Source organism: Colobus angolensis, unplaced genomic scaffold, assembly GCF_000951035.1.
Source record: "Colobus angolensis palliatus isolate OR3802 unplaced genomic scaffold, Cang.pa_1.0 Scaffold311, whole genome shotgun sequence".
Classification (NCBI taxonomy): Eukaryota; Metazoa; Chordata; class Mammalia; order Primates; family Cercopithecidae; genus Colobus; species Colobus angolensis.
Genome location: NW_012116389.1, coordinates 2,312,460 through 2,321,454, shown reverse-complemented (window position 1 = coordinate 2,321,454; position 8,995 = coordinate 2,312,460). Strand labels below are relative to the sequence as shown.

At 45.2% G+C, this 8,995-nt stretch overlaps 2 protein-coding genes across 2 annotated transcripts in view; one reads left to right on the top strand and one right to left on the bottom strand.

Moving 5' to 3' along the window:
• The window catches only part of SEC22C (SEC22 vesicle trafficking protein homolog C (S. cerevisiae)), a 58,822-nt gene that overhangs the window by 10,680 nt on the left and 39,147 nt on the right, over positions 1-8,995 (top strand). The window lies entirely within an intron of this gene.
• Positions 2,192-8,995, bottom strand: part of SS18L2 (synovial sarcoma translocation gene on chromosome 18-like 2) — a 10,559-nt gene continuing 3,755 nt past the window's right edge. Inside the window, exons 2-4 of the mRNA XM_011950953.1 lie at positions 6,234-6,391; positions 5,603-5,679; positions 2,192-2,768 (exon numbers count right to left, since the gene is read on the bottom strand). Coding sequence (XP_011806343.1) covers positions 2,681-2,768; positions 5,603-5,679; positions 6,234-6,347 — 279 coding nt within the window. The 5' untranslated portion in view covers positions 6,348-6,391 and the 3' untranslated portion in view covers positions 2,192-2,680. The remainder of the gene's footprint in view (positions 2,769-5,602; positions 5,680-6,233; positions 6,392-8,995) is intronic.

The window sequence follows — 8,995 nt, the reverse complement described above, 5'->3', positions numbered from 1 at the left end:
GACCTCGTGATCCGCCCGTCTCGGCCTCCCAAAGTGCTGGGATTACAGGCTTGAGCCACCGCGCCCGGCCATAGACAGTTCTAGAACATTCTAAATGCTTCTCAGAGGATCCCACAGAACTGAGCCCCTATTGCTTACTGGAGTGACCTCAGTAACACTCTTTTAGTGTCTTTTCCTCCCCATCTTAATCTCCCTACTGCCTTACTCATGCTTCCTGAAATCATCTCCCAAATAAAACTACTTGCTCCCAAGGCCTTGTCTCAGGCTCTGCTTTAGGGAAAACCCAAACTGAAACATCAGCCCCTGCTCACTTTCTAGCCAGTGCTAGTCTGATGGCCTGGTCCCAGTGTCTATGTGTGCCAGGCTCTAGGTAAACAACTCAAGCTGCCTCATAAAGGGGACAGCTCCTATTCAACTCCAGCTGATGGCTACCCTGTGGATCTGCAAGTCCAGCATTACTAGAAATCCAGACTTTAATGGGAAATCCTCTTTTTTAAAAAAAATTATTATTTTTCTAGAGATGGAGTGTCCCTGGGTTGCCCAGGCTGGTCTCAATTCCTGGGATCAAGTGATCCTCCCGCCTCAGCTTCCCAAAGTGTTGGCATTACAGGCATGAGCCATCATGCCGGCCCCTCTTATTTTTAGTTATCAACTAACTCAAAATTTAAAACACTGCATAGCGCAAACACATCTGCTGACCAGATCAGGCCCATGAGCAGCCCACTTGTGCCAGCTGGTATAGAATATGGTAGCAACCCCATGAACAGTGGAGGAGGAAGACTACAAATGGGCTAAAACCATAGGATAGCAGATTGGGTGAAGGAGCAAAGAAACAAGCTCCCTCTCAGATCTGAAAGGGCCTACAAAGAGCCAGAGCTGGCCGGGCACAGTGGCTCATGCCTATAATCCCAGCACTTTGGGAGGCTGAGGCAGGTGGATCATCTGAGGTAAGGAGTTACAGACCAGCCCTGCTAACATGGTGAAACCCTGTCTCTACTGAAAACACAAAATTAGCTGGGCATGGTGGCACGTGCCTGTAATCCCAGCTACTTGGGAGGCTGAGGCAGGAGAATTGCTTGAACTTGGGAGGTAGAGGTTGCAGTGAGCTGAAATTGCGCCATTGCACTCCGACAGAGCAAGATTCCGTTAAAAAAAAAAAAAACCGAAAAAAAAAAACAAAAAGGAAAAACAGAAAAGAAAGAGCCAGAGCCCTCAGATAACACATCAGCGCTAACATAGATTAACATGTGCCCAGTTCTCAGCCACATTATCTCAATCTCACAACCTCAGGAGGCAGATGCTATTTTCATTATCCTCACTTTAGTAGTGAGGAAACAGAGCTTTCAGAGGTTAAGGGATAGAGCTGGCATTCAAAATGAGTTATCTCTTCACTATTTACATGTATTTTACAGTTGCCCTAGGTTGCAACCCTTGACTCCAAAAAAAAGGAGCAGGACCTGGACTTCTAATTTTGGATATATTTACAAGAATCTCTTTGCCTCATCTTTCAGATATATCTCCAAGAGTGAAAGTTGTTTATAGAATACAGCTAATAAAGTCAGAAAGAATGATAAATTAGAAAATCCTCATTATGTAATCTCTAATTAATTACCAGATCAAAGCTGGGTGGATCATAATTTAAGTGAAAGGCTGGTTGGGAACTTGAAAATAAATCAGGTCACTCCTTATGTGATGCAAAAGCAAGTACTTATCACCTTCTAGTATATTCCTGCTAAAAATATTAGAACACAAGTCTGCATGAGCCTCTAGACCTACTAGTTTACAGGAAAAGTGGATGATAGTGACACATGGTTAACAACACTACAGAGATACAACTGTATGTAGAACATGAGAAAATTCTAGGGTAAACACCTAGTTCTTTCAACAAATAAATAAAAAGAGGAACTATTAAGTATTCTTTAAGTGACTTAAAGGAACATCAACAAAATACAATGTGTGAATCTTGTTTGGATTCTGGTTCAGATAAATCAACAAAAAGACTATCTGATAACTGAAGAAAATTAAACATCTATTATCAGATGATATTAGACAATAACTAGAAATCACTATTCATTTTGTTGGCAGTGATAATAGCATTGTTGTTATATACCTTACAGTTAAGTCCTCAAAGTTGTTCTTGAAAACCAAATGGAATACTTATTACATGAAAACGTCTATACCTCCACATCAGTATTTTATAGAAAAATAAGCTTTATTTCAAAGCAATCTGAAAACAGCAGTCAGGGGACCACATTTGCAAACTGGTAGGAAGGAGCATACAGTTACATGTCCATTTAGCAAGGTCTCAAGTCAGGAGTCTCACCAATTCCTGCCCAATACCTACTCAGTTTCCTCTTCAGGTTGAAACTAAAAAGTAGACTTGAACATCCCAGTGATGTCTTTGTTATCCAAACATGCTCCAAGTTCAGGAAAGAGGACACCTGGGCTCAACTTATTGAGGGATTTGCTTAATTATTTAAAAAATATTTACATTGAGAATACAGTTAAGTTAGGAGCTTTCTTCACATTTTCACATTTTTTGAAAGAGCCACGGAGGTTTCATTCATGTTTTAACCAGTTGAGTTGATAAAGACCCTGTCTCCATTTTGTAAGAGATGGATTACATTCAATTACTCCTCATGACAGCCAAATGGAAGATTATTCTATTGCTTTTGAAAGATTATTCCATTGCTTTTGAAGTGCTGGTTGGACTGGCATCTGCAATGGTAGCCAAATAAATGAGATTTCTATGTAACACATGCTGGTACCTATGGGCAAAAAAAAAACCAGGCAAAAATCAGAGGCTTGTTTTTACCGACCATGAACAAAAAACTGGAAAATAATTTACTCACTCTAGTGGAATGGCTCATCTACTAACTGGATGATTCACTGTTATCAACCTTCTTGTTTAACATATTTAAGGAAAATATAGTCAGATTCTCACCCATTCTCACTGATTTCTTTCATAACTACCATCATTTCTTGCTTGGACTATTGCAGTAGACACCTAGTCTCCCAGATCTATCTTTGCACCCTACTTTATTCTCCACACAACAGTCTGAGAGATCATTGTACAATTTAAATCAAGATCATGTTACATGTTGTTACATGTCTATTCAAAACCTTCCAAAGGCTCCCATCTCATTCAGAGTAAAGGTGAGCTGTTCTTGTGTCCTAATAAGGCCCTACATGATTGGGGCCTCCAGTACCCCTCTGATCTCATCTCTTATGGCTATACCTTTGTTTACTGAATACTGGCCACAGTGGCCTCCTTCCTGTGACTTGAAGATATCCAGCACACTCCTACTTGGGAGCTTTTCCACCTGATGCTTCCTCTGTCTTACTTATCTCACTATGCCTTACTACTGCATAGCTGGCTCCCTCACCCCAGGTCTCTACTCAAATATCACCTTATCAGACATACCATGTATAAAATAGCACTCCTCCCCCGACTTACTCTGCTTTATTCTTATTCAAAGCACTCATTATTATGTGTCTAATTATACATTTTCTTATAGATTCTAGAGTCTAGAATGTCAGCTCCGTAAGTGCAGAGCTAGTATCTGTTTTACTACGGATTTCCCAGAGTCTGAAACTGTGCCTGGTACCAGGAGTGCAGTTGTCCCTTGGTATCCACAGGGGATTGGTTCCAGGACACCTCCCTCCTCCCCTTAAATATCGAAATCCGAGGATGCTCAAGCTCAAGTTCCTTATATAAAATGGCATAGTATTTGTAATATAACCTACACACATCCTCCCATATCATATACTTCAATTAATTTATTTATTTATTGAGATGGAGTCTTGCTCTGTCGCCCAGGCTAGAGTGCAGTGGGGTGATCTTGGCTCGCTGCAACCTCCAACTCCCGAGTTCAAGTTCAAGCAATTCTCCTGCCTTGGCCTCCCAGGTAGCACACACCACCATGCCTGGCTAATTTTTGTATTTTTAGTTTTTAGTAGAGACGGGGTTTTGCCATGTTGGCCAGGCTGGTCTTGAACTCCTGACCTCAGATGATCTGCCCGCCTTGGCCTCCCAAAGTGCTGGGAATACAGGTGTGAGCCACCACACCTGGCTCACATACTTTAAATACTCTCTAGATTACTTATAATACCTAATACAATTTAAATTCCATATAACTAGTTGTTATACTATATTGTTTTTTATTGTTGTGTTGCTATTTTTTATTGTTTTGTGCTCCCCAATATTTTTGAAATGCAATGCAGAACCCATGGATACAGAGGACCAACTGTACTTATAAAATATCTGTTCAACAACTTCAAGAAAGACAAAACATTTTCATGATCAACATAAGTTTATAGGGGAGTAGAGTTCTTCACCCAGGAAAATAAATCAGACAAGGGGTCAGAAAGCATGGCCTGTGCAATTGAAAAATCCCACTAGGAGATTTTGATAACTTTCTTACCCTTGGGTTGCAAATTACTGTACCAAATGGAAGGTTTTGCAACCATTTTTCATATAGAAAAAGGAGAAGGTATTTATTATAAACTTTTAAAAATCAAATTACCAAATGCCAGAGTCAGATGTAAAGATTAACCCAAAAATTGGTATCTCTACTATTCTATTAAGGTATTCAGTGAGGGACTGTAGGTAATTTTTCTAGGGGGTAGGGATTGTGAAACATCTTCAGTAACAATGAAATAATATATTTTTCTATAAGAAATGGGCATAAGGCCGGGAGCAGTGGCTCATGCCTGTAATTCCAACACTTTGGGAGGTTGAGGCAGGTGGATCATCTGAGGTCGGGAGTTTGAGACCATCCTGGCCAACATGGTGAAACCCCGTCTCTACTAAAAATACAAAAATTAGCAGGGCATGATGGCACACGCCTGTAGTCCCAGCTACTCGGGAGGCTGAGGCACGAGAATTGCTTAAACCTCGGAGGTGGAGGTTGCAGTGAGCCGAGATTGCACCGCTGCACTCCAGCCTGGGCGACAGAGGAAGACTCTGTCTCAAAAAAAAAAAAAAAAAAAAAAAAAAAAAAAACGAAAAGAAAAAAATGGGCATAATACCTGGAGTAGATTCGGAAAAGAGACTCAGATTCTACTTTCTCTCATTTTGGTATCTGCTTAGGGAGTGCATTAAACTATGATGCAGAATTCACCTTTGACTGAACTCAGAAATCCTTTGTCTTTGTGTGTGTGTCCCTAACAGACTGATGGGAAGTTAGAAATGAGAGGGAGCTTAGCAGTCAAATGGCCTGACCCCTTCACTTATCAGAGAAAGGATGAGGCAGGGATCCAAGATGAGAAACGGGCCATGGCTCCAATCTCCTGAGCCTACTTTTCTGTGTGCTCCCACCCCCATCCCTGTTGTCATCAGCTGGCATAGCTTTGAGTGAAGGAGGTTTTGCAGTGAGAATAATTCACGTTTTGAAGAAAGAGCCACGTCTGACTCCAGGCTCCACAGTGTACTTGTTGTATGCTCTCAGGCAGGTTAGCAAACTTTGGGGCTCTCTTTCCTCAGTTCAAAGAGGGGCTTAACTGCGATCAATCACCCAAGACTCTTAGTTCGAGAAAGCACCATATCACACAGGCTTTCCCTCTACCCACAGGTGAGGCACGCGGGGGTGGGGGCACTTACTGGACGCACTCGTTCCCCCGGCCCTTGTTCTGATACTCCACAATACAGCGGATCAGCTGGTCATTCTCCTCAAGGAGCTGAAAGATCAGAGAAAGAAAGGGTCAGTGCAGGCCGGGCGCAGTGGCTCACGCCTGTAATCCTAGCACTTTGGGAGGCCGAGCTGGGTGGATCACGAGGTCAGGAGTTCGAGACTAGCCTGGCCAACATGGTGAAACCCCGTACTAAAAATACAAAAATTAGCCGGGCGTGGCGCACTCCTGTAATCCCAGCTACCCAAGAGCCTGAGGCAGGTGAATCGCTTGAACCCGGGAGGCGGAGGTTGCAGTGAGCCAAGATGACGCCACTGCACTTCAGCCTGGACGACAGAACGAGACTCTGTCTCGGAAAAAAAAAAAAAAGAGAAAGGGTTAGTGCAGTGTGACGTCTGGACGGCGGTGGACAGAACCCCATGCCGGGCTATCCTGCCCCGGCGCCTGTGCTGATTTTGTGCCCATCTCACCCTGCACCCCGGCTGCTCAGCACCCTTCACAGTCAGCTGGGAGGCCGCTCACCACAGGATGCTTCTCGCACCCCGCGGCCACTCGGGATCCCGACTTCTTCTCTTCGCCCGCCCGCCCGCGTAGATGCTTACCCGCTGGATAGTCTCTTGATTGACTTCCGCCTTGCCCCTCAGCCAGTCCGGTACGAAAGCCACCGACATCCCGAGGAACCTCCCGAACCACGACCGCCAAGCGACTCGACCCATGAAAGGTGGGGCCTACGCTGTCGACGTTGATTGGATGCTCCCGCCTACAGGGCGAGAGACAGAAGGGACGTCATTTGTGACTGGACGCGCAGGAGCGACACTCAGCGCCTTCCTCGGTCCCCGCCCCCAGAACGCCGGGGCCGTTTACGTATCCTTTGCGCTTGCGCAGTCTGGAAAGCGAAACTTGTGGGTCGGGGCTGGGTCTACTGTTGACCTACCTGGCCTCAGCACCTCCAGTGTTAGGCTGTGCATGCTTTTTTTTTTTTTTTTTTTTGAGATGGAGTCTCGCTGTGTCGCCCAGGCTGGAGTGCAGTGGCGCGATCTCGGCTCACTGCAAGCTCCGCCTCCCGGGTTCAAGCCATTCTCCTGCCTCAGCCTCCCGAGTAGCTGGAACTACAGGTGCCCGCCACCACGCCTGGCTAATTTTTTTTTTTTTTTGGTAGAAACGGGGTTTCACCATGTTAGCCAGGATGGTCTCGATCTCCTAACCTTGTGATCCGCCCGCCTCCGCCTCCCAAAGTGCTGGGTGTGCATGCTTAATCTATCTGCAGGAGTGGCTTGCTCGGCATCACACAGCATGTCTGGAACCCAGATATATGGCTTCAAATCCACTGTCCTCTCTACATCACTCTGGTGCCTCCAGGTCTGCATCTGGAGCATGAACATTGACTATGGCATTGTCTCCTGCCAGGCCAAATCTGCAGGGCCAGGAAAACTCTGGTATTAGTTTTACTCTTTGCTGAAGGAGAAATTCGCATTTTTTCCACATAGTCTAGACTTATTTGGGGCAGGAATAATGCTTATTAGGTTGGCAACCCTAAAAAGCACTGGTATTTTCTCCATTTTACAGATGAGGAAACAGGTTAAGTAACTTGCCCATGGTTCCTTAGCAAAGCCAGTCTCTGAATACGGGCAGTCTGGCTTTAGAACTCTCACCCTTAACAACCGGGGACTGCCCAGGCACCATACTGCAAAGGTGGTGTGCCGCAAGATGCAAGGAGGGAGCTGGACATACCCTCTTGGGCCACATGGTTACTCCTGGTGATCACTAAAACTGAACTGGTTGTAGTCTTCTAGACCAGTGGTCCCTAGCCTTTTTGGTACCAGGAACTGGTTTCGTGGAAGACAATTTTTCTTGTCTTCCACGGGGGTGGGGGTGGTTTTGGTGTGAAACTGTTTTACCTCACATCAGCAGGCATTTAGATTCTCATTAGGAGTGTGCAACCTAGATCTCTCGCAAGTACAGTTCACAATAGGGTCCATGCTGCTGTGAGAATCTAATGCCCCCGCTGATCCTAATGCCCCCGCTGATCTGCGGGGCAGAATCCTCGGCCGTAATGTTTATCTGCCCTCTGCTCACCTCCTGCTGTGTGGTACGGGTCCCCTGTTCTAGCCATCCGTGGTGGATGTGGTAACAAGATTCGTTTTCCCTGGAGTGAGCACTTCATTTAGGAGGGAGATCTTGGGAGCCTACTCCTAAAAAGGGGAGCTCCCTAGAGCTTTATTCCCCTGAATGGTGGCCCTGATCCTGAGCAAGCTCATCTGCTTTACTGGGCTTTCTTTCCACAACCCCTTTATTCAAACCTGTGAAAAGGCAGCTTTCATCCCATTTCTTTTCTTTTTTTTTTTTTTTTTTGAGACAGAGTCTCACTCTGTCACCCAGGCTGGAGTACAGTGGTGTGATCTTGGCTCACTGCAACCTCTGCCTCCTGGGCTCAAGCGATTCTCTTGCCTCAGCTTCCTGAGTAGCTGGGATTACAGGTGCCTGCCACCACACCTGGCTGATTTTTTTTTGTATCTTTAGTAGAGATGGGGTTTCGCCATGTTGGTCAGGCTGGTCTTGAACTCCTGACCTCGTGATCCGCCCGCTTTGGCCTCCCAAAGTGCTGGGATTACAGGTGTGAGCTACTGCACCCAGCCTGCTTTCATCCCATTTCACAGAGAGGTAAACCCGGTGAGAGAAGTGCGGTAACCCCTGAGCTGGGGCGGACTCAGGACTTCCTGGTTACCAAGCCTGCACTGTTAACTGCATCAGGCTTCCTCCTCAGGAAAATTCCCCAAAGCTTTCAGAAAAACAGAGTGGGCAGAAAAAGAACCATCACGAGCAGGATGTAGGTCTTGCTTAGTTTCACTCAGCCCTATTCCTGTTAAGACAAGTGAGGAATGACAATAACATGAAATGGCCCAGACAACAATCCTCCCACCTCTGAAAGCTTCCCTGGGATTATGGGCATGAACCACCATGCCCGGCCCCTACTTTTATTCATCAAGTTTAAGTGACTTGCTTACCAATCTTATGCAAAATTTCGTGTAATTTATGTAATACTATATAACATAATGCTACATATGGTATGTATATATACACACAAAGATCTGTCCTGGGTATTAAGTATCTTATCTCTAGGCTTTATGTTTATGGCTCTGAAATGGAGGGAACTGGGACATACATGTTTTGAGGAATAAAGTGAATGGGTTTTGTTTTTTTTGTTTGTTTGTTTTTGTTTTGTTTTGAGATAAAGTCTCACTCTGTTGCTCAAGCTGGAGTGCAGTGGTGCAATCTCAGCTCACTGTAACCTCCATCTCCCAGGTTCAAGAAATTCTCCTGCCTCAGCCTCCCGAGTAGCTGGGACTACAGGCGCTCGCCATCA